Here is a 26,956-nt window from a genome sequence, read left to right as displayed (position 1 = left end):
ATTTCCATTATCACCAGCATCGCAGTGCATTTTGTACCCCACAAATCACAGTGTATTCTTATATTTGGAAGTATTGTAGTAAATATACTGCCGTGGTGTTAATGCTCGATGCCCACGCACCAATGCAAGCCTTCAACTCCACACCACCTGACCCAGGGCTTCAATTGCCAGGCCTTCAATTACTAGGCCTTCCGCGAGGGCTTCAATTACCAGGCTTTTGCCGAGCCTTTGATTGCAAGGGTGTGAGCGTTGATGTGGTTGATAATGTGGTTAATAATATACAAGGCAGGTCAGGGACCATATATAACCCTAACCCCATGGGGGTAATGCCCTCCTAGAAAAAGGGCAATGCCCCCCTAAAATTTCTCTTTTTTTACGCTTAAACTTATTTGGAACAATGGAAAGGTGTAGACAGATCATATTGACATGTTACCTCGTTATCCAAAGAAACCTGCCAAAGTCCGCAAAAAGAGTCGAAGAAAAGGTACAGTAGGTTTTCGACCAGTATCCAGCATCTCATCTGATTATGACATGCCAACCAGGTGTGCCCCAATTCCCCATAAGTTTCACAATATGCAACATCGCTCAAATCCCCTTTTTCCTATAAACCAACTACCCCTATAACCATAATAGCTACCAGCTCATCATGCAAGCACCCTCCCCCACCCCCGATACAGCACATCTAGAAAACCAACCATAGGTATATAATAAAAAACAATAGTTCAGATACAAACAAACCCCCCCATCTAAGCACATTCACGTCCCTCTCCCTCTGCCCAGCAACCCCACTCACATACCCCATCTTTCTCGCCTGCCTCGTCCCCAAGTCCTACTCCTTTTCCTCAGCCGGCAGCGGTGGCGATTTCTTCTCCTCAGCACTACTCTTCCCCCCCTCCGACGACCCCTCCTTACTCTCACTAGACTTCTTCCCCTCCTCCATCTCAATCCCCGGACTCGTAGAAATATTCACACTCAACGAGTGCCCCAACTGCGGCGGAGGAGGAAGAGGAGCAGGCGACGCCGCCCTCGACCCCGCCCTTGACGGCATTTTATCCACCACCGCCAACGACGACCCCGAAGCATTACCAACAACCGTCTTGGAGTTAATAACACCAAGAAGAAACTCCCCCGCGTCCCCAAACCCATCAATCCTTCCCAGTCGTGACTGAAAAAATTCCACGTCGCGGAGCATCCTGTCCCATCATTAGCAACCATTCCCCAGCAATCAGGACTCGACAAAAGACATACCTCTCCCTCCCCCCAACCCCAACCTCCACCTCCCTATACGCCCCCCCAAGCGTCTCCTTGTAATTCCTAAAAACCGGCATCATAATATACCTCACCGTCCCCTCGGGCAAATGCCTCGTCAAGTTCTTGTGCAGCGTCACCGTATCCTTCGCCAACCCCTCCATATACTCACTCACCACCGACCCCCCTTTCCCATCATCATCATCCCACGCCAAAGCCCTCACCTTCCGCCCCGCCAATCCCACCCGCCCAGTCATAATCTCCACCAGCTTGTCATAAATACTATTCTGATGCTCCATCAAGTCCCTCCTCACCTTGTCAAACTCCCCCATCGTAGACGTAACCACCGACCCGGCGCAGTGCCTCCGGACAAACTCCCGAACATGCGGGATGATAGCCGCCATGAAAGCCAGCGCCTGGGACGCGAGAGCGAGGTGCTTGGTCGTGATGTTTCTCAGCCCAGCAGACCGAGTCGCTCCCGCGCCCAGGATGAGCTGCTTGCACCTCGAGTTGAAAAGCTGGAGGTAGGCGATGAGGGACGACGAAATGTCCGTTGTCATGGAGGGGATCGAGGTGATGAGCTGCAAGAAATTCTCCATGCCCGTCATGCAGAGGATGGCCGAGTTGGGGAGGAGGTAAGACTCGGATTCGATTACAGCGCTGCGGGTTCTGCTTCTCGTGCCAGCAGGGCTGCCGCCGCCGTTTGCTTGGGCGGATACGGCGTCTGGTTCATCTCCTCCGCCGTTGGCCTCGCTCCTTTCCTGCGGCGCGTCCGGATGGGGATGCCAGACCTGCGTGCCCTCCGTCCACGCGGCAGCATCTCTGGTGCTGCACTCGAGAATCCGATTCAGCAGGTCCGTGTCCTTCTCGGTGAAGTCAGCCGCGTTCCACTGGTCTGACTCCATGCCCTGGGCGAGCTTTTGAGTTTGTGCGTCGCCGTGGAGTTTGACAAAGTCTGCGATGTGACCATTGACTAGCGTCTTCAGTGCCGTGCCGCTCCGTCCAGATATGGCCTCGCACTCGTTGGCAAAGTAAAGGTTGAGGGTAAAGTACCGCAGGAAGGAGACAAGATCCAGCCGTTTGCTCTGCTCAGACCGTACCCGAAGCACCTTGACAATCTTTTCCTGAGCTGCGTCAATCGCTTGCCCGAGAAAGTTGGAAATATCCACAGCCGCATGGATCTCCTCCTGGGCCTCGACCGCAGCTCTCGATGGTGGTCTTGCTGGAGGACTCATAGGGGGCGACCTGAGCGGTGGCGACTTTAGCCCGGATGGACCTGCGTCGCCTATCGTGCTTGCAACATCCAACAAGACCTTCATCTGCGTGCTCAATCTCCTGAGAGCCTCCGTAACACCAATGTAGATCTTTACCAACAAGGTTTCGGCATCCAGAGGGTCCAATGCTCGCAGGTTTCTAGCCAACTGTATGGACCGGTCCTGCTGAGTCCGCGGACTGGCGCCTCGGTTCATCGTCGAGCTGGACTGCATCGACATCATCGACGCCGTGTCGTCGTCATCGCTGGAGCTAGGCAGCGGCCGTCGGATGATGGCTTTGATCTCCTTCATCGCTGCCTCGCGATATGCAGTCGCGGCCACAGTGATGAACTTGGCCCGATGCAGCCCCGTCAGACTAGGCAACAGCTCTATCCTCAGAATGTCTGTCGCCGCCATATAAGACGGGAACGCCGATGGTTCACGACTGTGGGCGCCACGGGCTCGCATCGAAGCACTACTCCAACGCATGAGCACCTCCTGCGCAGACACCTGTTTGACGTGGTTTTGGAGATCCGTAAGCAGAGTGTTGAGAAACCTTCCTTCATATGCCTTTCCGATCCGGAATCGCAGAGTAGACAAATCGTTGCTCACGCCCTGGAGAGCTGTGGCACCCCGCAGGTCCACCAGACTCACTCCAGACTGACTGCCACCCTCGGGCAATTCGCCAGCGATGAGCTTCTCCAAGCCATCGATGTTGTCCAAAGCTTCATCGATGTTTCCAGCATCCACAAGGGACTCGCAGACGGCAACACTGTCTACTATTTTCCGGAGTTGTGTGACGGCGTCGTGTAACTGCTTCAGATTTTCCCTCCTCCGCCGTTGTTGTATGATGTTGAGCCCCCCTGTAGCAATCTCTTCGTCTAGGTTTTCCAGCTCCTTGCGCAGTGCCTTGATCCTCTCTACTGAGTCGGCCGCTTCCGAGTGCAGTTCCCGCAGAGAACCCAGCGCACTGAAAAAAGTCGTTGATGCGGTCGAGATGGACTGAATCAGATGCCATTCAATCGTATCCATATACCACGAGAGCTTCTCCTGTAAGATCGCATTGGTCGCTAGAGCCTTTCGAGGCGCCGCAGCTTGTCCATTCGGTCCCCCTTTATCATCCCCCGGCGCGGGCCTTACCACCTCGGATCGCTCACTGACTACATCAAAAGTCCGTGGATTCTCAAGGTGAAAGTCCTCCTCAAAATATACAGCGGGAACGGTCGACAAAGGTGGTGGTCCCTGCGCTTGTCGGGTTCTGAGACCGGAACTGGGCCGCCGAGGAAGAGTGGGCGAGTCTATCGAAGTGAGGGACGAGATGGATGCAGTCGAAGTTCTCCTTGACGACAAGCCAGGCCGTCTTGCAGGGCGCAAATGACCCTCGTCCACCGGGGTTTCGGGCGCCTCGTCAACTTTGGTGCTTCGTCGGTTCGAGGCGTTCGCATTCTCGTCTTCCTCAGCTTGGATCCGCCGCAACTGCTCATATAACGCCCCAACCTGGGAGAGGTATGGTCTGAACTCGGAAGCATCGACGTGGGGTACATTCGTAAGTGTCACGGGAGGTATGTCTCGGGCGGTCGGAGGTTTGTGCGCGCTCGAAGCAGGGGCGCTCGTATGTGGAAGCAGGCCTGTCCGGACTATAGGGGGTTGCAGCAGCGTGGAGATGGCATTCTGACCCGATTCGAAGACGGCGCTGGTCCAACCGGCGGAGGCGTCCAGCGATCCGCCCACCGAATAGATGGAGCTTGCTGTCGAGTCTCTACGTTGGCGTTGTGGGCTGGTCGGTCCTTTGCTGTCGAGCTGTTAGCTGTGGACCGGCGGCCGCGCAGTGGGAGACAGGGGGTAAGTGCATACCCGTGAAATGGGAACTCCGTTCGATGGCCGGCGGACAATGTCGACGACAAGCTATCGACCGACTTGCGCCCACCCTGGTTTGAGAACATGATGATGGATGCGCAACCCCACTGATGTTCCCCGGCCGCAAGGCGAAGTTATGATCTTGCTGGAGACCATCCAGGGGTTCCAAGGTGCATCCCCTAACTGACAACAGTTGCAAAGCTGACAGATCACCGGGGTATCATGCTGTAGCTGACAGGACAGATACAACAGATGAAAGCGTGGCAATGCTCCAAAAACGGGGTAGTATGTCGTCGCCGAGTAGATGGTCAGGAGGAGGTCAGTAGCGAGTGTCTTCTCGAGCTTCAGGGCAGGTCGTAGAGCCGTCGTCGCCACAGGAAGGTGCTGAGAGATGGCTAGGAGTAGCCTGCCAAATGCGTTCCCATCACCAATTCACAGGCATACGCTTAAGGTAGCTTGGTACGTGCATAGGCCACATCATCTAACAGCATAACGGGGTATATTTCTTTAGCCGATTGGCCTTGGTAGACCCGACAAGCTGGGTGCCTTGTCTTTACCGGGGCAATTAAACCCATCGCTACTAGAATGACGACGCGCTTTGGGCCGCGACGCGACGCGACTTTTCAAACCCCTGATTTCTGTTTGTAGATATCTCAACTTTTGGCCCCTCCATACCTCTAGGTACTCTCAGCTTCACCGCCCGCCATTACCTCACCACCACCACCACCACCAACAAGTCTTCATCAACATGGATCGCCAATCCGTTTTTGCCAGCAGGGTGTACAATGATCCATTTGCCGAAAATGAAGACTCCAACAGTGCCATCCGCGCCCTTCTCGAGGCCTTTATTCTCGACTTCAGACTCGATAATGTCTACATTTACAGAGATCAACTGCGCGACCATGCGCTGCTGAAAACATACTTTTGCGATGTCAACATCGGCGACCTGATCAAGTTCAACGAAGAGATTGCCCACAAACTGGTGACGGAGCCAGCAGAAATCATCCCCCTCTTCGAGCTTGCCCTGCAGCGGTGTACCCATCGAATTGTTTTCCCTCACGACCCAAATGTCAAGATCCCGCCTCACCAACTCCTCCTTCACTCGAATGCCGAAGATATTTCCATCCGTAACCTGGACTCCCTCACCATCTCGAGGCTGGTCAGAGTACCAGGTATCGTCATTGGTGCTTCGGTCATGTCCTCAAAGGCGACAGAAGTTCACATCGAATGCCGAACATGCAAGCACGCACAAGATCTTCACGTATCCGGCGGTTTCAGTGGCGTCACTCTCCCCCGAACATGCGGCCGCGCTCGCGTCCCAAATGACCCAACCGAGAAATGTCCCATGGACCCCTACTTTGTCGTTCACGAAAAGTCCAAATTCGTCGACCAGCAAATCATCAAACTGCAGGAGGCACCCGACCAAGTCCCGGTCGGTGAACTCCCCCGCCATGTCTTGATCTCTGCCGACCGCTACCTCACCAACCGTGTCGTCCCCGGATCCAGATGCACAGTAATGGGCATCTTCTCCATCTACCAATCCAAAGGCTCCAAAAACACCTCTGGCGCCGTGGCCATTCGCACCCCTTACCTCCGCGCAGTGGGCATCCAGACCGACATCGACTCAACCGCCAAGGGCCAGGCCGTCTTTTCCGAAGAGGAGGAGCAAGAGTTTCTTGAACTCTCCCGCCGCCCAGATCTGTACAATGTCATGACTGATTGCATCGCTCCCTCCATCTACGGCAACCGCGATATCAAAAAGGCTATTTTGTGCCTCCTGATGGGCGGCAGCAAGAAGATTCTGCCAGATGGCATGAAGCTCCGTGGTGACATCAACGTCCTCATGCTCGGCGACCCCGGCACAGCCAAGTCGCAGCTCCTGAAATTCGTCCAGCAAGCCGCCCCCATCGCGATTTACACCTCGGGCAAGGGCTCTTCGGCAGCAGGTTTAACCGCTTCCGTCCAGCGTGATCAGTCAACCAGGGAATTCTACCTCGAAGGCGGAGCCATGGTCCTGGCCGACGGCGGTGTGGTGTGCATCGACGAGTTCGACAAGATGAGAGACGAAGACAGAGTAGCCATCCACGAAGCCATGGAGCAACAGACTATTTCCATTGCCAAAGCTGGCATCACCACCATTCTCAACGCCAGGACGTCGGTGTTGGCGGCGGCGAACCCTATTTTTGGGCGGTATGATGATATGAAGACTCCTGGTGAGAATATTGACTTTCAGACGACGATTCTGTCGAGGTTTGACATGATTTTCATCGTCAAGGATGAGCACGAACGGGGCAAGGACGAAAGAATAGCCAAGCACGTAATGGGCATTCACATGGGCGGGAGGGGGATGCAGGATGAGAGGGCGGTGGAGAGCGAGATTCCTGTTGAGAAGATGAGGAGGTATATCAGCTACTGCAAGAGGTATGTCCCCCCCTTTCCCCCTTTTTTGCCCTCGCAATACTAACCCCCCCGTGTAGCCGCTGCGCCCCCCGCCTCTCGGACGCGGCAGCAGAGAAGCTTTCGTCCCACTTTGTCGCCATCCGCAAGCAAGTCCACGCCTCGGAACTCGAAGCCAACGCCCGGTCCTCCATCCCCATCACCGTCCGCCAGCTCGAGGCCATCGTCCGCATCACCGAGTCCCTCGCCAAGCTCTCCCTCTCCCCCGTCGCGACAGAAGAGCACGTTGACGAGGCGATCAGGCTGTTCCTCTGCTCGACCATGGACGCGGTCAACAAGGGTTCTAACCAAGGATCCCGGGAGCTCAACGAGGAGGTCGCCCGTGTGGAGTCGGAGCTGAAGAGGAGATTGGCGATTGGGTGGAGCACTAGTCTGGCGAGCTTGAGGAGGGAGATGGTGGAGAATAAGGGGTATAGCGAGGCGGCGCTGAATAGGGCGTTGATGATGATGCAGAGGAGGGATACGATTATGTTTAGGAACCAGGGGGCGATGGTGTATAGGAACGGGGCTTAATGTGTGTGTTTTTTGGTCATTTATGTTGGGCATAAATATGGGCGCAGGGCGCGAGGATTAGCATTGAAGGATACCACGAGCAAAAAATATCTGATTTATTTCCCATCTATGCTGCTGTCATTGTCTACATAAAGACTGTTGTTCATTCCAAATTGTGCCTGTGCTATGCACGCATGTACAAATCACTTTCTCCAGAATTCAAACCAAAAACCATCACTTACCACACACCCCCCCTTAAATCAACGCAACAGTATGATCCTCCCTCACCCTCGCCACAACCCCCAACCCAGCTTCTTTTCCAGCAACAGCCGGGCCCCTGACCACAATCTATCATCTTTGTCAGCAAACCATCTTCTCTCGGGTTTCAATTTTTTTTTTTTTTTTTTCATTTTTTTTTCAAAACTCACCTCTCCTTGCGACTCCTCATCACTATTCCTCACCCCCCCCTTATCCCTCAACACAACCTCCACACTTGCCACCGGCGGCCCAAAGTGCTCCCCTCCCCGATAATCATAAACATTCGTCTGACACACCGCGCCCGCAACCCTCGCCGCCGTCAACGCGTACACCACCCTCGCACCGGTATACAACCTCAAATCATTCAGCTCCTCCCCGCTCAACCTCACCTTCCCACCCCCGTTAATCCTCTCAGCAGTGTACACCAACCTCAACTTCTTTCCGCCCGAAAACTTGGGACGGAAAGCTTGGTTGTAATAGTTGGTCAGAAACCCACTCTCGGGGAAAGCACCACTTTCGGCCAAGGACCGAGACAAAAGCCAGTGGAGGTCCTTGCCTATGGTTGATGACTTGAGAGAAGACGAGACCTCCTTGTGAGTTTGGGACAGAGCAGAAGGAGTGACAGCTATGACAGTAGGAGAAACGGCCGGAGAGCTGAGGATCGCAGACAAAGAGGGCGCTTCGGACGCGGAAGAGTTGAACGCAACCGAGGAATTGGAAAACAGAGCCGTGAGGGTGAGAACCAAAGTGTGCGAGTTTGCCAGCGAGTCTGCAGGGAGGAAAAGATCCGAGGGGCTGAGACGGCGGGCGGTGGGGATGGCGGTTAGCTGGGCTGCAATGGCGGAGACGATGTTGCCTGTGGTGAACTTGACCATTTCCTCTTCCCGCCCGGGGCCTTGTTGCCAGAAGAGGGTGATGTCTTTTGGTTCGGACTGGTCCTCAAGAGGGGGGAGGGTCTTGCCTGCTTCGACGGGGGAGTCGTTGACGATGTCTTGCCAGGTGGCAACATTGACTTTGCTGCCGGTGCCCTGGGGTACTTCGTTCCAGTCCATGTGTTTGCTTCCTTCGTCGACCACCCACACCAGTTGGCGGAGGGAGGGGTAGTTCTTGGCCACGACGTCAAAAGGGAAAGATCCAGGGGCGGTGATGACCGTGTCGGCGGCGGAACGGCGGAGCATGTCGATGACGGCGGCGTCGGGTTGGTTGAAGGGGAGGATGATAGCGTTCAAGTTGTAGAAGGCACAGGCAAAAAGGGCAACGATCAACTCGACAGAGTTGGGCAGGTAGACGGCCACGCGGTTGCCACCTTGGTCGACAAGATGTTGGCCGATGAGGTTGATTTGCCGAGTGAGAGCGTCGAGATGGTGCTCTTTGACGTTCTCGGTGCCCTCGACGGTGAGGATACGGCCCTTTGCGCCCTTGTCGTCACCTTCTTGGACGCCGGCGAGGGTCTGCCGCCAGATATCCCTGAGATCACCATCACGGCCCCTCGCCCACTTGTTGGCGCCGGGGTCCTTGACGTTTAAGCCGGTGTGAAGAGGCAGACCATGGGGGGCAGCTTGAGGCCGGTAGACGGAGGATTCTTTGGGCTGGCGGACAGGGGAAGCCTGGGACTGACGAGCGAGGAGGAAGGGGTGAATATCGGGATCTTGGCGGGTCGAGACCTGGTAGGTGATGAGGCCGGCGAAGAGGGTGACGATGAGACTGGTCCAGATATTCCACTGCTTGAAGAGGCCTGTGACGCCCTCGTCAAGCTGTAGCAGCAGGTTATCAAAGGTCCCCATGTTGGGCGAGGGGCTTTGATTGTGCTGTGCTGTACTGTGCTCTGTTGGTTTGTGATGCAAAGAAGACAAAAGTTGTGGCCCCCCGCGCTGGTGGTGTAAGGGGCCCTGTTCGTTAGTGTCTGGAAGATGCAGCCGGGCCGGGACGGGTGGAGATCCGGGATCTTGGGGTGCGAGCTGGAGGTTTTTGGCCGGACAGGACACGGGGGCGGGGCGGTTGCTTGGAAATGCGCGATGGCGGGGGGAGCTCTGTTGTGCCTGCTGGAAACAGACAGCTGCAAATGCCAAGTCTCACAGCTGCCAGGACCCCTGCAACCCGTTTGCATCGACCTGGAGAACTGGGGTCCTGGATTCAATGTTTTGACGCGACCGTCACTTTTTGCCCAGAACAGTGAGCGGACACACGAGAAGTCGAGACGCAAGGAGGGAGCGGCTGTTCGCATCTTACTAACCACCACTATCAACAGGGGTCAACAACTATAGACCGCCGTCGCCACGACAATCGCGACATGAACTTCTAATCAACATAGCTCTGACGATATTTACAGCTCTCAAAACACTGAGCGCATCTTACCGCATCGCCAACCATCGAGAGACAGTTCCTCCGACCGAGTGTCGCCGCCCATTGAGCGCCCATTATGTCCCTAACACCCGTCAGATCGACGCCCACAAAGCAAATCTCGTCCCCATCCGCCTTTACAGAAAGCCCCGGCAACTGGAAACACCCTCGCCTGGCCGAGATCACAGCGCGCCAAGCCAGAACTACCTTCTCCCAAAAGAACGTCCTGCAAATCGTCTATAATGTCGTCGCAATTGCCGGCGTTCAAGTCCTGAGAAGATTTCTTCTTCCGCACCTCCCGATAAGACTGTACGTTTTCCCCCTCGAACCCTCCCTTTTTCAACCTACTAACCCCCTCTCCCCAGAGAAAAACTCCCCTACGGCTCTTACATCCCCCTAACCCTCCTCCTAATCCCCCTCTTCAACATCCTCCTCGCCCTCCTCCCCTTAGTCCGCCCCAAGGACGACCTCTCCGACATACCCCTCACCCCCGCCCAGCGCGACCTCCTCGGCCTCCCCCCCATCAGAGCACCCCCCACCCCCGCCTCAGACATCTCAACCCCCCCGAAATACTCCCGCACCCCCTCCATAGCCGGCTCTCCCTCCGGTTCTTACACCTCCTCCCCCTTGTCCAACCGCAGCACCCCCTTGGGGAATTACTCACCCTCCCCGACCAAAGCCGCCAATTTGGTCAGCCCTCTCCTGCAAAAGGCAACGCAAAATACCGGGAGGAGGGGAAGCTTCAGCAATAGTCTGAATAGTTCTACCATGAGCTTCGCGAGCAGCACGACGAGCAACAACAGCTTTGCGAGCTCGACGGTGAGTTTTGGGGATAGTGTGAGGGATAGTTATCTGCATACGCCGACGCCGGTGAATGGGAAGAGGAGCAGTGTGGCGTTGAATAGCAAGTGGTTGTATGAGAGGGGGAGGAGGGGGAGTAGTAGCAGTTGGTTGAGGCAGGATGGTTTCTGAGTGGCTGTACGGGAAAGGGACATGTAGGCCGGGGAGTGGGGGAGGAGGGGAGTTGGGATGAGAAGTAAGAAGGAGAAGAGTTTAGGAATAGGATCAAAATGGAGGGAAGGGGGATGGTATAGGAGCAAAGGGGAATTGTGTGTTTTGATTGGCATAGCATTTATGAATCGTTTTGTGATTGGGTTTTGTTAATTTTTCCCATACAGTGTGTATATATTTTTCATGGTGTGGGCTTGAATAGTGATCAACTTCACACTCTATGAGCGCCTGTGAGGAAATGAGATGTCAAAACCGGCAATGAATTGAAGCAAACCCCCAAATAGCTAAATCAATAACTCCATTTTTCGTCCCGACAAAAGCTAGATCCCCTAAACCTTTGTGGTCTTCTTCTTGGCCTGCTCCTTCACCTTGATAGCTGGGAGCGTAAACTTCTTGCTCAGCCCATTCTTCAGCGCCTTCCACTTGCCCCAGTCCTGGGCCTGGTTCCATGACAGGAAACCAACCCAGGGCTGGACGTTGTAGTGAAGCTTGAGCTGGACGTCTTCTGTGTTGGCGAGCCTGCCTGTCGGGTGGGTGAGGGGGTACTTAAGGCGCTGGTTCTTGAGTTGGAGTTTGCCGCTGTTGAATCGTTAGCAATCCCATTGCTGCTACTTAAAAAAGAGAGATGGCGCCTACCGGCTAGGATCAATCCCCTTCCCGTTGGCGCTCTTCCTCAACCTCTTAAGCTTCGAGGGGCTAAAATTCCCCAAATGGTCACTGCTCGGCGCCGTGATGATGGTGTCCCAGATCACGGCCTGGTTGGTCGCATTGTTGTTTTGGGCCGAGGGCCACTCGGCCGTGACGTAGGCAAAGACTTGCTTTGTGTTCCAGGTGAAGAGGGAGGAGAGGTCGGCGTCAAGGGTGAATTTGATGATGGCGTATTCTTCCTTTTTGGACGAGTAGTAATCCGCGCGGCCTTTCACCGTTTGGAGCTGGGTTGTTTTGAGGACGTTGACGGTGGGGGTGCGGGGGGACAGGAAGTCGGAGGCGGAGATTAGGAGGGCGACGACGAAGGCGACGGTGGTGAAGAAGCCGAAGGTGTTTTGGAGGCGGACGAGGGAGGAGTACATTGTGATGTGGTGGGTGCGCTCTTGCACGGTGGGTTGAGAAGGGAATTGGGTCGATTCCCTGGGTGAGAATAAGGGTGTCACCTCGGGGGGTTCATTTGCTGGTTGGGGGGGGGTGGCGGTGTTTGCGCACTGGATGTTGAAACGTGGGGATATCGCAAAGGGAAAGCTTGGTGTTGCGCCGGAGGCTGCTAACAATGGAGGTTCTCTTGAGGCCAGATTGATATGCACTTAGCGGGGATAAGCTCTGCAAATGAAATAGCGTTAGGGTTATGTATGGTAGATCTTATCAGTGGGCGGCTTGCTGGGATGTAACCCAGCTTGTCCGCTTGACAGCGGTCACTGTGAAGTACTGAACATGCTGCTATAAACCACCCGATCCAGATCCCGATCCCCGATCCAACTCCCCCCCGAACGACGGGATGCTATGCACCTGACATAACCGCCAAAATGGGTGCCAGCGACTCCAAACTAGTCTTCAAGAAAGGCATCTTTAGACTGTCGGAGGAACGCCATATTCCTGCTGACGATCCATACTGGGCTCAAGTGCGTTTACAGCCAGCAGCCTGCTAGATAGGGCAATACGTCACGCTAACACACCTGCTGCACACCAGTTCTGGGAGCTCCCCGAGTCCTCGGACGACATCTTCAGTCTTTTTGCCCCGGCCGATGTCCGACGAACCCGCGATAATGCGCTCGAGAACCTGGAGACGCTGATAACAGCTGTAACCGGGCGCCTGTTTATGCTTCGTCACCACCCGTCCTTTCCCGACCACGAGCTTGCCCCAGATCGAGAGGTGCTGAACTGCGTTCGCGTTCTTACGAGGGTCCTGCCTTATATCTACGAGAAGGAGAGCTTGCAGGACTGGGAGGATAGCTTTTTCTGGGCTCCCCGGCGCAAACGGTCCAGAAAGTCATCGATTGCGAGTGAAGTGCTGTTTGATGGCGCAGACGGTGTACCCAAGACACCGGTGGTGGAGTACGAGGATGCGAAACCTCTGGCTGAGGAGCTGATCGATACCGTCACCGACCTGCTCTTTTTCTCCGATTTGACGGTCACCAAGGTGCCAAATGGCAAGCCCAAGGTCACTTATAGCATCTGGCAGACCGGCGTTGGCTGTACAGTACCTATCGCCACGACCAAAGAGCATGAGAGCAATCGGTGTGAGATACTTCGGTTGCTTTTGACGCTAACCAGCAAGAGCATGTACTTGTCTTTGGCGACGCTGCCTCAGACGGGGACCAAGGCTCTCACCTATATCTGCACTTGTCCCGACAAGCAGGTGGTGCTCTCGGTGCTCTGTTCGCTGTTGAATACGGTATGTCCAGGCTTGAACTGTGAATAACGACCACAACTAACGAATGTAGACTCTGAAATATAACCCAGCTACCTGGCTAGCACCCTACAACGCCCTGGTGCCCAACCATCCCAAGCAGCTCTTGGTTACCACCACCCTGCAATTCCTCCTAACCACCCTCCTATACACCATCCCAGAAAACCCAGAACTCCCGACACCAAAAAACCACTATCGACACTACCTAGGCCGCTTACACAGGCCTTCAGATTTTCAGTTCATCGTGGACGGCATGACCCGAGTGCTGAACCAACCCCTTCAGGGGTCGTACATTCCAGGCGCTCACGCCGCTGTCCGCTTTGCCCCTGAGATCATAATGTTGTTCTGGGAGGTGACGCAATGTAACAAGCGATTCAGGTCTTTCCTGATCGACACAGGAAGGGCCTACGATTTTGTCATTTTGATTTTGTTCTACGCCTTGGAGTACAAGAACGATGCTTCCAAGCAAGGTGTGGTGAGGATGTGTGCCTTCTTGCTGCAGACGCTGAGCGTAGAGAAAAACTTTGGGACAAACTTGAACAAGTCGTTTGATGCCCAGGACACTCTGCCCCCCGCGATTCGGATTGCGGGGTTCAGGGGGACGTATGCTGATTTTCTCATTCAGGTGAGTTGTTTTGCTTGGTCTAAATCCAGTCCAAGACACTGAGGTACTGACAACAACAGTCCATTTATACTCTCATCACAACCAGTCAGGGAAAACTGACAGCGATCTATCCTGCATTGCTGGCCATCATCAACAACATTGCGCCCTATCTGGATGGGTTAAGCGCCCCTACCTGTTCCAAGATTATGCACCTGTTCAACTCCATGTCTTCGCCGTCGTTTCTCCTAGCCAATGAAACCAACCATTCGTTACTGCGGTCATTGTTGGAGGCGATCAACTCGATCGTTGAACACCAATACATCCGTAAGTATTGTTGCCAAAAAAAAAAAAAAAAAAAAAAAGAGTCCAAGATTGCATACTGATAGTGTCGTAGAAAACGCGCACCTGGTGTTTGCGATACTCAGAAACAAGAAAAGGTTCGAGGCCGTCCGGTCATTTACACTGGAAAGCGGGCATGAAGAAATGGAAAGACGTAACCGACGGAGGAAGGATTCTGGGGCTTCAAATGACCCGCTACAAGCCGACTCAACTAGAAGTTCACTCGAGAGTCTGAGAAGCCCGGTAACACTTTCCTCACGAGCACCCGCACCGGGCGATGTTCCAGAGGAAGATGGGACATTTGCTATTGGCGACGATGATGACGACGACAGTGATGATGAGGAGCGGCCTACACCGGCGGCTTCCAGCCCCAGTGAGAATCCATCACGGGCGTCTTCTGTCGCGTCTCCGGTCGATGATGATGTACCGAGACAGCTGCGCGGCATGTCGGAAAAAGCTAGAGGCAAAATGCCGGCGGGAGCGCAGACCTTCTCGCGTCAGAACAGCACGACCAGCCTGGGCAGCATGTCACAGTCAGTCTCCGGCATCTTTGAGCCATCAACGCAATGGATCGAGACGTGGCTTCCAGAGTTGCCACTGCACACCATCTTGACGTTGATCCAACAGATTTCAGCTCTGATCCCACGGCAGGCTTTCGCGTCTGATCCGCCACTGCCTGCGACGTTGGACAAGATCAGGGAGATTCAGCTCGTGGGTGTGGACCAGACCCCGGCGAGGGTGCACTCGTTTGAGTGGTCGCCGCTGGCACTGGGGTGGTACGAGAGCCTGCTGTGGGGGTTTATTTTTGCGAGCGAGGTGCAGGTGTCGAAGGGAACGATGGGGATATGGAACGCGACGCAGATTAAGCTCTTCCGGGTGCAGGAGACGGCGCCTCAGGGACCGAGCCTGACGAGCCCGAGAGGGGCGGTGGACGCGGTGGGGAGTAATATTGTGTCGAGGATTGGGCAGATCAATTTGAGAGGAGGAGCCGGGGGGGCGGGAGCGGGAGGTCAAGCGCCTACTGGGGGGACTCCGAGAGGCGGCTAGAACTAGACGCTCACTTCACGCTCTGACAGAGCATGGAGAGGATGGTTGGATGGCGAGTGCTATACATGTTTTTCTGCTGAACAGATAGGGGGGGCGCGCGTCTGGTGTGTTATCATGACATGTGGCTGTGCTGCGAAAAAGGGGGAACTTTGTGGTGATCGTCACTCGCCACTCTGTGTGATCTGGATGGTGTGGCTTGAAGACACACACTCTCACATCGCACTGGAAAAGGGGCCTAGAACCATTTTATTTTTGGGAACACGGGTGCACAGTTGAGCATCATGATCATCGGAGTTATGATGAAATTTGCTTGCGTGTGTGTTGAGCAGATCATATGCATTGGGGGGGACATGATAGGCATTAGGTACAGAAGCAGAGAGAGCACTACTGCAATATAGTAACTCAACAAGCACATTTTACATACACCACAGATGCAGAGTACCACATACAACGGCATTTCGGCAATCCGGGGAGAGTGGCAACGGGCCTTGGGAGCACTTGCATAAAGTCTTGGTCCAATGAATCTCGGGGGAGGGTTATGAGATGAGGAACAATAGCCAAGTTTTTTTTTGTTTTCACTGAAAGGAAGGGTACTAACGAGCCACATTTTTTCTGCCACAGTCAGGCTGGGTTTGGTTGATCATTTCCGAAATCTGCACTACGACGTTTCGTCAGCACCGCCACTGTTTCATGTACTTTTTGATCATAACGGTCCGGTGTGGCGTATTGAAGGTGTGGTGATCCAATAAGAGGCGTTAGGGGAGGATTACTAGCCACAGTTTGGACCCTTGGTGCACGCGGGCCAGGACCCTGGAATTAGTGGACATGGAGGGGGGGGGAGCATTTGTTCCTGACGAAACTGCGAGACTGTCCTTGTCACTTTCTTTTGGCGTGCTCTCTTCCACCCCGGACTCCCGATCAGCCCTGCCTGAACGGTTTTGTTTTGTTGTTGGCGGGAGCCAGCCACCGGTCAGCCGCCGGGTGATGGGGATGGGGATGGGGATGGGGATGGAGTTGGGGTGCTCCTTTCATTTCATTTTGTTTCCTTGACCGCTTGGTGGAGGAAGAGTTCGGTGTTTAGAGGGGGGGAGGGTGGTTGGAGGGGGAATGTTCGGGGTAGGGTGACGAGACTGGTGTTGACCTGATGGGTTTATTACTTACATAAGGAACTGTATGGACTGTACACATGAGTGTTGAATCAGCTAAGGAAATTCGCGGCAAGTGATTGATGCAGAATGCGGCATGGCATGGATTTGTGTTATAGCGTGTGGGGTGGGATGCATGTATGTAATGTTGTGGTGGTGGTGGTGTGGTTCATGCGCTTATAATTACCGATAACCCTTCTTCCTTTCTTGGAACACACCTCGTTTTTTCTCGTCCCAACTATTGTTTTGCTTTGTTTTTGTTCGATCGTTTTGTCGTTCGTTTGACAGTCTATCTTGAGGTTTGAACGAGAGCAGATATATGTTGTTCTTGAGTTTGGAAACATACCTATGCGAATAGTAACGTGGTAATTGTGTTGGTGTATAATACTGAAGACATAATATGGCGGACGCTGTGGTGGGATCGCCGGCTGCCGATGAGGTCAGGCCGTACAAGATACATGTAAGTGTCCGTCTTCTTTTCAGAGTGGTTCGTAAGACTGACAGGTTGTACAGGTTCCGACGAGGCATCTCCACCTCGCACGACAGAAGCTTGAGCTCACTAGACTGCCTCATGAGGGGTCTCTGCCAAAGTCGACCGTGTGGTGGGAGCCAAAGCCTGTTATCGAGCCGCTGATTGACTACTGGCTTGAAAAGTACAACTTTCGCGATATCGAGTCCAACCTCAACGCCAACATCCCCCAGTTTCGGACCTCGATTGCCTTGTCGGAATCGGCATCCCCTCTCAGGATTCACTTCATCCATGCCCGGTCCTCTTCCACCAACGCTCTTCCTCTCTTGGTGCTGCCACCATTCCCACTAACCAACCTCTCCCTCTCCCACCTCATCAACCCCCTCACAACCCCATCCGACCCGACTCATCAAGCTTTTCACGTCGTCATACCCTCTTTGCCAGGATTGGGCTTCTCCGACTCCATTCCCGCGAACCGCTCACCCATAGACGCCACGGCCTCGATATTTAATACACTAATGACCTCTCGATTGGGCTATAGGCACTACCTGACAACAAACACGTCCCCTGGCTCCTCTTCGCCATCCCAAATCGACTTCCACCTCGCCCACGCCATCTCAGCGACCTACTCTGACTCCTGCCTGGGAACCCATCTAATCTCCCCTGTCCTCTCCGCGCCAAAACTCACAAGCTCACCCATCGAATTCGCAAAATGGTCTCTAGCCTGGTTTTTCAGGGGTGGTGTGGCTGGCTATGAAGAGCGGGACTTCCTAGGGTACTACTCCCACCCTCCTTCACCACCAATCACAGAGATAAGAGACCCAAATACCCTAGCATACGGACTGTGTGACTCCCCAGTTGGAATGCTGGCTTTCGTGTTGAGGCACCTGCGACAAATCGCCAGCGGCAATGGTGGGGTTGTAGGATCAACAGGGACATTCACAAGAGAGGAATTGATCACACTTACGAACTTGGCCTGGTTACCTGGACCGGAAGGGCTGTTGCGGTTTTGGTCGGGGACTTCGCTGCATCACTCTTCTCATCAGCTGCCGGCGAAAACACCAACAAAGCCGAAAGTTGCGATTACGGTCTTTGCGAGTTCGTACTCTTCCTCGACAGCGACTGCAGCACCAGCAGCAACGAACGAAAAGGACGATGTGGAGCAGCTTGATTTGTCTGGTATTGGTGGAAACCAGGGAAGAGCACAGTCGACATTCTATCCACCTGCCTGGGCGCACGGCTCGTACTCGGTGCTGCACACTTCCCGGGTTGATTCGCAGCCTCCGTCATCACTACTGCTGTTTGAGCAGCCGGACATAATCTACGATGGGATCCGGGCTTTGGCGAAGGAGGTGCTGAAGATAGACAAGAGGATCATACCAGTGGCCCCCCTGACTGGTGTTGTGGTTGAGCCTGCTTCCACCGCCACGCCTCAGCCAACAACAGCAACACAGCAACCCAAACCAGAAAAGACGATCAAATCTGTTGTTGCGGAGCCACCAATTCTGCGAACAATAAAGGAAGAGAAGACCGAGGACAAGGGCAAAGGGAAGGATGTCCTCAAGGATGAGGGTTTGCTGTCACCGCCTACCATTCCCGCGGTAAAGAGGGAGTTGAGTGATGGGAGTGGCGGCATCAGCAGTCCGGACACACTAGTTGAGAGTTCCCCCTCGCCGTTGGGGAGGTCTTAGATTTCTTTTGTTGATGAGAGATGTCTCGAACTGTTGAAAGAATGGTTATGAAAGGGAAGGGAACTTTGATGGGGATTTGCTTCTCGGTGGGAAAGATTTTACACACAAATTTCGATTCTATGATACCAATCTTCTTTTTTTTTGGACGAAGTTTTACATTCGATTCCACGATACCAGAGGCTTGATGGACTAAGCAACAACTTTTTGGGTGCGAGAAGGCTTATTTGGATGATATATACAAGAGAAATTATACGCATGACTGCTTTGTTTACAGTCCTCGAATTTCATGTCTCTCCACGATGTCTGTGCATGGCCGTTAGACAATCTCGAACATTGTAGGCTATCTTGGATACCTACTCAAGGCACCGATTTTGTTGAGAACTCGGAGTGACTGTCAGGCCGCCAGGTAACAAAACAAAGAACCAAAAAGGGGCTATCAAAACAATTGCCCAATCCCATCACCAACCCACCATTTTTGACTTATCACACCATCTAAGATTGACCTCTTAGGCTACAACTCTTGAACAAAGCTATTGTACTGCTCTCAATATAACTGTTGTTCGTTCAATCTTGCTGTCCTTGCCAACAAACTCTTGCTCAAGGCCCTATCTCTCGTGTATTTAAGCCCTTTCCACCTCTCACCTTCAACTACCATTCTTTTCTCATCATCGCAATCATCAGTCATCATTCCAATCAAGACTCACTTTTGATCACAGACAAACTTGTCTCATCACACACACATACCACATACACGTTCTATTGTCTTCAGACTAACTACTACTTGCAACCCAACACACACACACACACTTTCCCCCCAAAGCAAAGCAAGTAAGGTCAAACCTTTCTTAACCCCCCATCCCCCAACAAAACGGCATCATGGCTCGCATGACACGTCCCCATCCCCACTTCTGCGGGCCTTGCTGGGCCTCAACCAGAGCAGGAGTTGTCTGCTGCAATGACACCTACAACCCCGGGTGCTACGACCCATCCTGCGTACACCACCTATCGGAACTTCTGGTCAGTAGGTACACAGCTACTGACCTTGAGGAACACTTTGAAGAAGGGTACGACTACTCTGACTACTACTACTACTACTACGATGAGTACGACGACATCGACTTCTCTCCCAAAGGGCGGGTTCAACGCCGGGAGAGGAGCAGGGGCGTTTACACTGACAGGTGCAAGAAAGGGGAGGAGATTTGGCGCTGGAAGTAACAAACAAGATTGTCAGGAACGAACAGGTGAGCACTCGGAATGTATGATGTGCGAGGTGAGTGGATAACACAAGCATGATCGATTGTTAGGGAAAGGACACACGATAATCTATCTTGCTGGTGGAGATGAGCATGGTACTCTATTTTTCTTCTCGGGTTGGTAAAAGAGTAACTTTTAATTTAACTTTTGGCGAACAACTGTATCAATAATATCTATATATATATTTTTCCCAAGACGAAAAGCAAGAGTCTCCAATTTGCAAAGTATATATATATATATATGTGTGTGTGTGTATGTGGACGTAACTTTGTATATTCTCTCATTCAACCCAAGCGTCATACGGCCAGCAGGGCAGGACGGACGGACAGCTGCACAATACCAGCGTGATCGCCGTCAAAAATTACAAGAGTGACTGTCAATGCTTGCTTGCCCCAGTGGTATGTATGTATGTATATATATATATGTATATGTATATGTGCTGATGCCTGCCCGTCATCACACCCAGGCAACCAGCGTTTGAATATGCCATGATTTATGCAATACCACCTAGCTAGCTAGATTGTTTCTATACAGCTATACATCAACCATTCTTTCTCCCAAATGCTATTATAATCCCAAAAGTCACATCACAATATTAATACAAATGCCATTTTTATCTCGACTCTTTCAAAGGAAAAGGTCAAGATAACAAGTTCACATCATCACAATTATTCTGCACAATTTCAAGCGATCGATTGGATCCTTGTGTCGCGTACTGAAAAGGTAATTCTGTTAACAATGGAAGGTCACATACATCATCACGATTATTATTATTATTGTCATTATTATTATTATTATTATTATCACACAAAATCAAAAGATTAATTAGTTTGGGTTTGCCCAACCCCAAAAAAAAAAAAAAAAAAAAAAAAAAAAAAACTATCATATTAACTGATCATCATCCAGGGCATCTACACACCCCTCTCTCCACCATGGAGAGAAAGAATCATCATGTCCTGGCTGACTCACCTCTTCCCTCCAACTGTGTATCTTGCAAAAACTCACCTATGGCATGGGAGGGTAGTCAAATCCATCTTAATCAAACTTCATATACCACACCATCCAAGGCTCTCAATCTTGCCGTCCCTCTGCTTCTTCTTGTTTTCTTCACCCCCCTTCTTCTTCTTCTTCTTCTTCTTTTTATCCTCATCCTCACCCCCATTCTTCTTCTTTCTCTCCGGCTCAAAAACCGGCATCTTCTTCCACTTAAAGCACTCGTGCTCACACCCCAAGCTGCCGCACCCGAGCCGGGTGTTGCAGTAGCAGAAGGGGGATGTTCCCACTGCTGAATGGAGGCAGTGGTCGCAGAGGGAGAGGGCTGTTACGGTGGTGGGGGGAGGCATTTTGTAGGAGTTGGGTTGGTTAGTTGGTGGGATTGACTTACTTGGTTGTTTTGGCTGGTGGTGAATGGAGATGATGATGATGATGATGATGATGATAAGGGAAAGAAGTCCAATGGGAGGGAGGGGGGGACGGGTGTTTAAATACTTGATGGATGAGGTGGTAAAATTGTAGAAAATAGTGTATATCGAGACATACCGATACCATTGAAATACTGAGGAATTGCCCTTTAACACAGTTGTGCAAACAAACCAGCTTTTCTTTTAATCGAAAGGTAGTGAGTGTACGACAGGCTTTCATAATATCATGGTGATATGCTAAATGTCCAAGACTGTAAAACCACCCGTCTTATGCAACCTCTGTGTTGGCGGTTTCGTCGAGAGGTGTGTGCCATCAGAGAGTGGGCTTCTGATTGAGATTTGGACCACATTTTGAACTTGACACCTCGTTGCACAATGGCTACTCCAATTTCCAATCCCTACAGCGTTGCTCCAACAAGACAATAAATACTCAATCATCAACTACTAAACGCTTGTTGATATATACCCATACACCATACCAATTCAACAACAGAAATTCCGCGCTGACCCTGATGACAATCCATATCCGCCCTCTAGACATTTTTTTGAACCCAGAACCATATAGCCGGAAACCATTTTCCCAACTTGTCCATTGTTCCAAGTCCAAACCGAACCCAACCAGGCCTTGATGTGTGTCATCGTCATCGTCATTCATGAGGTGCCCGCCCTAAACCCATTAGATCCGTGGCAACGTTAAGCTCAGGGATAGCCCCCCGAGAACATCTAGCTCGCGGAAGGAGGATTCGCCACGCTTTGTTGCTGCTGCTGCTGCTGCTGCTGACCCTGACCCTGACCCTGGCCACCTCGAGCGCCACCACGAGGACCACCTCTGCCCCGGCCAGCATAAGGCGCTCCTCTAAAGCCACCTCTCCCGCCACGGCCTCCACGTGAATTTTCCCCATTCTGACCATCAACCTGCTGCTGCTGCTGCTGCTGAGGCGCAGGGCGGAAGGCAAGGTTGTTGTGCTGTTGCCCTCCCCTCTGACCACCATTGCCGCGACCACGTCCGCGGGCTCTTCCTCCCCTAGGAGCATCAAGGCTGGAAGGGGGCGGAACAGCCCCATACATCGGCGGAGCAGAAGCAGAACCATTGCTGCCGTCCTGGCTGGGTCCACCGTACCCACCTCTGCCACCGCCGCGACCACCCCGTCCACCCCGTCCCCAAGCAGCTTGAGAAGGAGCACCGGCATCTTGCAGACGCTTGCCCTGGTGCATGTGATACCCGCCATGAGTAGTCAAGGTGGTAACTGATGGTGTGACGGGCTGGCGAGCGAGCTGGTTCTTGGAACCGGCAACAACCTGCCGTCCGGTAAGGTTGAGAAGAGTAGTAGACGGCACAGTCTGCCCGCGGAACGGCGGACAGCGGCCACCGAGAGTAGTGCCGCTCATGAAGGTGACGTCAAAGACAACATCCAACAACTTGGCCGTGGGGGTGCGGCTGATACCAACTACAGTGCCGCGGAAGGCGATGGGGACCTTGCCGGTGCGGGCAACGTACACCACGCGGTCTCCCAAGGCGAAGTGCTGGTTGCCCAGGCGATGTTCGGCATCGTCGGGCCTCAAAAGCGCATTCCTGGGCACGCCGTTCATCTTCTTGGGAACAGTAGGAATAGCGCTGAGCTTGAGACTGTCAGCCTCCGCAGCAATCCTCATGACGACCTCAGAGTCCAGCTGCTCGGCATCAAGAGGGACGCGCTCCATCGAGTTGGTCTTGAGCGTCTTGAGCCAGGCACCGATTTCCTTGACCCGGGCTGTGGCCAGATTAGGGTCACTCCAGAGATCAGTTTCCTTCAACTCGGCGCCCGAAGGGTTCCTCTTGACACCGGCGAAAAAGTCGGGGAAGTTAGTCATGTACTGAACAATCAGGTGCACGGCAGCACTACTGAACTCCCAACCGGTCTGAGACTTGCGAGAGTACCCAAGCACCTTCTGCTTCTTACCCTCAAATTTGAGGTTGAGACCCAAGTTCACGCGAAGATCACCAACCGTCTTGACAAAGTAAGATGAGGTGATCTTGCTGAGCGCCAAGGGGTGCAAATCGAGCTGCTTGGCGACCATGTAGGATGGCATGTAAGAGTTGCCCCGCTCCGACTCGTAAATGATGCGCTTCGCAAAGTCAGGCTCCCGGCTTTCAAGGGTGGCAAGCCAGACCTGAAGCTTTCCGTTGGTGTAGCCAGATACTTCCAATGGCTGACCATAGTTGAAGTCGCCCAAGAAGAAACCTATCGATTTGACGGGGAACTCTTCCTCAAGCGGCAAGGCGGCCTTTTCGATAAAGCGCTCGTCCTCGTTGGCAACCTCGTCGACAATGATCTGAGAAGCATAGTCCGTCTCCATGCCCGGGATGTCGCCGTACTCCTTGATTGTCGCGCCCTCGTCGGTCTTGATCAGACCCTTCAACATTTGGACCCTGACCAGGGACTCGACAGGGCCAATCAAGATACCCATACGCTTACTGTAAAAGTTCTCAATCTTGTTGGCCTTCTTGCCAAACTCTTCGATTTCACGATGGCCATGGTGAAGGGTGGCCACCTGACCGTTTCCGTCGAGGACATAGTCGAAGAGTTCATCAGACACCCCAACAATTTTGGCCTCCTGGAGGAAAGGATAACCAACAAAGCAGCGCTGTCCAAGCTTGACCTTGGCACTCTCGACCTTGGTTCTCATCTCGGTGCCGATGAGGTTCACCACCATGCTTTCGTTGCGGCTGTCTTGCTTGAACACATTAACTCCATGGAAGCCAAGGCTAGCCGTATAAGGCAGGGTGGCGAGAGATGGGAATCCAGCCAAAGCCTCGGCATTCAACAGAGCGCCATCGGTGAGGCCGGCGCGGTACTCAAGACCTTCGACCGGAGGAAGATCAAAGATGTTTTCGACACAGTGACAGTGAGGGATGTGCGGGAAAACATCCACCAAGGATGAGGCATACTCAAAATCGACATCTGGAGAATACGTAAACTTGAGGGCCACACCGAAGTCGTTGCGTGCCTTCTCCTCGTCGGAAAGAAGATCGTTTTTGGGAGCCATGGCGTCGAGGAGGCGCTTTTCGTCAATGAAGGGGATCTTGACGACGGCCTCCCAGTCCATCTTCTTTCCGTTCATGTCGAGCTCGAAATCACGGGGATAGAAATCGATGATGGGCGAGTCCTTGTCCGTCATGAGGGGCCAGTATACGGTAGGCACGATGCTTTTACTGCGGTCGGGCAAGACACCCATGAGCTGTTCGTTCGGCCTGAACGGCTGGCCCAGGGTGAAGTTGAGGTCTGCACCCAAACCCTTGACGACATCTGAGACCAGAGGGGAGTAGTGATAGCGGTAGAACCACGGCCATGACGCAATTCCACGATAGTAGTAGAAGAGCACCCACTGAAGACCTTGAACGTAGTTTTCTGCGAGCTTGCGCAACTCATCTTCGTGCTTCCCCTCGGCCCACTCGGGGAACTTGTCCTTGTAGTAGCCGTCCTTCCACTCTTGGAACTTTTGCTTGTACTTGGCCTCCATGGCGGACTGGGCATCGGCACCTGTCAGGTCGAGAACTTGGGCACTGTCGTACTTCTTCACAATGCGAAGAGATGCCGACTGCGCTTCCTCGTCCTCCTCGTCTTCGTCGTCTCTCACAGGGAAGGTCAAAATAAGGTGACGACGTCCATCGTCGTCCTCCTTAGTAGCCCACTCAATGTGCGCAGCATCAGCCAGATCCTGGACGAACTTGCGGTCGGCCGCATTTAGGCCGGTGCCGAGATCGAGAGTTTGCGAATTCCGGTTGGTCAGAAACTTTCGAATCTTTGTCTTCCACAGCGTCTTTTGATCTGAGCTGATGATCAGCTTGCCCTTGACACGAGCCCTGGCAATCTCGGCCTCGTCATGTTCAAGCATCTTCTTGCCCCGCAGCCAGCCGGCATCTTCGTTTTCATGCTCAAAGAACCGATACTCTTCTCTCCCAAGCTCCTCCAAGAGAATGGCTAGCCTCTTGAGATTCACTCTGCCATTTTCATTGATGTATCCATCACACTTTCGAAGCACCTCCTTGTAAATCTTGAACATGGTGGCCAACGCACCCTCGTTGATGTGAAAGCGCGGAAGATTGGGCAAGAAATCGTTGCCCACAAAGAACGCCATCAAGATGAAGTCATCAATGACCTTTTCCATATCGAACGGCATGGGGATTGCGCCCGGTACTTTGAGCTCTTGGAACTCCAGCTCCAAGTACTCTCGAACTATGCAGAGATGCATCAGGTAAAAGTTTTGATGCTCCAGCTCCTTAACCTTGTGCTGGTCCTTGACGCGGCCAAACTGAACCTCTTCTCGGAGGAGGCAGAAGTGTGGGTCATGGCTCAGGAGACCCAACATGATGAGATCGGCATCGAGGCCGTACAAGCAGTGGCGGACGTTGGGGTTGTAGTCCGGTTGCGCGCGTGCGTTGCGGATGTACTCCATGATCTTGTGCTCACCCTCACCAGGGACCTCATGCCCTGACAGGACAATCTCGGGGCCCTGCCAGTCCTTGTCTTCAGACACCTTCTTGTTGATGAAGTACTTGAGCTGCTGGGTAAGCTTGGCCATGAACTCAGTTCCTGTGTCAAGGTCAGCAGACCGAAAACCAGACGTCTGGTGGCAGCAACATACCTGGCGTGATGCAATTGGAGTCGAACGGTGGCTCCTTGGGCAACTCTTTGCCCTCCTGAATGGCCTTATCACGGGCCCTCTCAGCGTCCAAAGCAGTTCTGAAGCGACGAGCACGCTGTTGGTTCATTTTGGCGCGCGGGGCGACACCATCGATGGCCATGAAGAACAGCGTCTTCGGTTTGATCTTACCGAAGAGATGTTCTATATAGTTGAATATAGCGATGAACATTTGTTCTTCGCTAATACGGGCCTGCTGAACATCATCCGAGTCCTTGTGGGTACAATTATGAATGATACCATTCATATCCAACTGAAATTCACCAACATATTAGCGACTGGCACAACATGGGTATAGTCTCCCGACTCGAGAAGGCTGGCGCACGTAGAGGCAGTCGAACTCGGGAATTCGATTCTCGGCAATGAGTTGCGATATCGCCGGGTAACGCTCAGAGAGCCATCTGAAAAACTTGGGAACACTGGATCATGTCTGTCAGTCGCATGCTGACGCAGAGAGATATGCGGATGGAATACTCACCCCATCCTGCCGGCAAGCGCTCAACAAGGCGCAATCTGTTGCAGAAAGCTAGTCGTAGAAGTGGTAGCCGAGGTCGTCGTGGAAGGTGATGCCGACACTAAATAAAAACGGTCGGTCTTCTTTTGGCGGGAGTCGCACGCTTTGTAGTGGTACAGAGTAAGATGCGCAGCGGCGGCGAAAGAAAACAAGAGGAAAGTAGCTGTCTGTCCCAGAGAAGATGCTTTTGTCGTAACTCGTAGCCAAAGGATACTGGGATATTCCTGGAGATGTGCGATAGGCAAGGGGGGCTCGAGTGCCTGATATGCGTATTTGGAAGGGTTAGACGTTGAGGACGGGTTGAGTTAAGTTTGGAGAGGTGTAAAACTGACGGTGCTGCTTGCAGTTGTCCTCGGGCTACAGTGAGGCTGTGAAACGACGAATGGCCGGTGACTGACTGGCCGAAGCCACAATGCCCCTCGCCCCCACCGCAAAGTACCCAGGTACCTAGGTACTCTAACTGTGCGAGCAC

The 26,956-nt window shown here is 53.0% G+C and overlaps 9 protein-coding genes across 9 annotated transcripts; 5 read left to right on the top strand and 4 right to left on the bottom strand.

Moving 5' to 3' along the window:
- Nucleotides 1-400: 400 nt before the first annotated feature.
- On the bottom strand, nt 401-5,021 carry QC763_211470 (uncharacterized protein). The gene is made up of 3 exons (XM_062910189.1): nt 4,356-5,021; nt 1,249-4,293; nt 401-1,193 (listed from the first exon to the last, which is right to left on the bottom strand). Exons 1-3 carry the CDS (start codon nt 4,442-4,444, stop codon nt 830-832), a joined length of 3,498 nt encoding a protein of 1,165 aa, XP_062769080.1. The 5' UTR covers nt 4,445-5,021; the 3' UTR covers nt 401-829.
- Nucleotides 5,010-7,436, top strand: MCM5 (minichromosome maintenance protein 5). Its single transcript, XM_062905650.1, has 2 exons — nt 5,010-6,779; nt 6,836-7,436. Exons 1-2 carry the CDS (start codon nt 5,107-5,109, stop codon nt 7,326-7,328), a joined length of 2,166 nt encoding a protein of 721 aa, XP_062769079.1. The 5' UTR covers nt 5,010-5,106; the 3' UTR covers nt 7,329-7,436.
- Nucleotides 7,421-9,789, bottom strand: QC763_211450 (uncharacterized protein; the record flags this gene model as incomplete). The annotated part of the gene is given in 3 exon segments (XM_062910188.1): nt 7,421-7,655; nt 7,736-9,373; nt 9,385-9,789. The coding sequence occupies 3 exon segments, from the start codon at nt 9,787-9,789 to the stop codon at nt 7,563-7,565; spliced, it is 2,136 nt and encodes a 711-aa protein (XP_062769078.1). The 3' UTR covers nt 7,421-7,562.
- Nucleotides 9,629-10,883, top strand: QC763_211440 (uncharacterized protein). Its single transcript, XM_062910187.1, has 2 exons — nt 9,629-10,214; nt 10,271-10,883. Exons 1-2 carry the CDS (start codon nt 9,985-9,987, stop codon nt 10,875-10,877), a joined length of 837 nt encoding a protein of 278 aa, XP_062769077.1. The 5' UTR covers nt 9,629-9,984; the 3' UTR covers nt 10,878-10,883.
- A 127-nt stretch (nt 10,884-11,010) lies between these two features.
- Nucleotides 11,011-12,280, bottom strand: SPC3 (Signal peptidase complex subunit). Its single transcript, XM_062910186.1, has 2 exons — nt 11,553-12,280; nt 11,011-11,495 (listed from the first exon to the last, which is right to left on the bottom strand). Exons 1-2 carry the CDS (start codon nt 11,984-11,986, stop codon nt 11,246-11,248), a joined length of 684 nt encoding a protein of 227 aa, XP_062769076.1. The 5' UTR covers nt 11,987-12,280; the 3' UTR covers nt 11,011-11,245.
- A 19-nt stretch (nt 12,281-12,299) lies between these two features.
- QC763_211420 (uncharacterized protein) lies at nt 12,300-16,327 on the top strand. The gene is made up of 5 exons (XM_062910185.1): nt 12,300-12,529; nt 12,598-13,302; nt 13,352-13,942; nt 14,002-14,245; nt 14,316-16,327. Exons 1-5 carry the CDS (start codon nt 12,434-12,436, stop codon nt 15,305-15,307), a joined length of 2,628 nt encoding a protein of 875 aa, XP_062769075.1. The 5' UTR covers nt 12,300-12,433; the 3' UTR covers nt 15,308-16,327.
- A 48-nt stretch (nt 16,328-16,375) lies between these two features.
- On the top strand, nt 16,376-18,923 carry QC763_211410 (uncharacterized protein). The gene is made up of 2 exons (XM_062910184.1): nt 16,376-16,912; nt 16,957-18,923. The coding sequence occupies exons 1-2, from the start codon at nt 16,853-16,855 to the stop codon at nt 18,610-18,612; spliced, it is 1,716 nt and encodes a 571-aa protein (XP_062769074.1). The 5' UTR covers nt 16,376-16,852; the 3' UTR covers nt 18,613-18,923.
- Nucleotides 18,924-19,488: 565 nt separating this feature from the next.
- Nucleotides 19,489-19,827, top strand: QC763_0042410 (uncharacterized protein; the record flags this gene model as incomplete). Its single annotated transcript, XM_062905649.1, has 1 exon — nt 19,489-19,827. One exon carries the CDS (start codon nt 19,489-19,491, stop codon nt 19,825-19,827), a length of 339 nt encoding a protein of 112 aa, XP_062769073.1.
- A 1,741-nt stretch (nt 19,828-21,568) lies between these two features.
- exo2 (exonuclease II Exo2) lies at nt 21,569-26,858 on the bottom strand. The gene is made up of 4 exons (XM_062910183.1): nt 26,449-26,858; nt 26,296-26,389; nt 25,914-26,223; nt 21,569-25,861 (listed from the first exon to the last, which is right to left on the bottom strand). The coding sequence occupies exons 1-4, from the start codon at nt 26,451-26,453 to the stop codon at nt 22,011-22,013; spliced, it is 4,260 nt and encodes a 1,419-aa protein (XP_062769072.1). The 5' UTR covers nt 26,454-26,858; the 3' UTR covers nt 21,569-22,010.
- Nucleotides 26,859-26,956: the final 98 nt, after the last annotated feature.

The sequence above is a fragment of the Podospora pseudopauciseta genome (genome assembly GCF_035222475.1).
Source record: "Podospora pseudopauciseta strain CBS 411.78 chromosome 2 map unlocalized CBS411.78m_2, whole genome shotgun sequence".
Classification (NCBI taxonomy): domain Eukaryota; kingdom Fungi; phylum Ascomycota; class Sordariomycetes; order Sordariales; family Podosporaceae; genus Podospora; species Podospora pseudopauciseta.
Note: the sequence above shows the minus strand (reverse complement) of the source record. Positions and strands in the feature narration are given on the sequence as shown.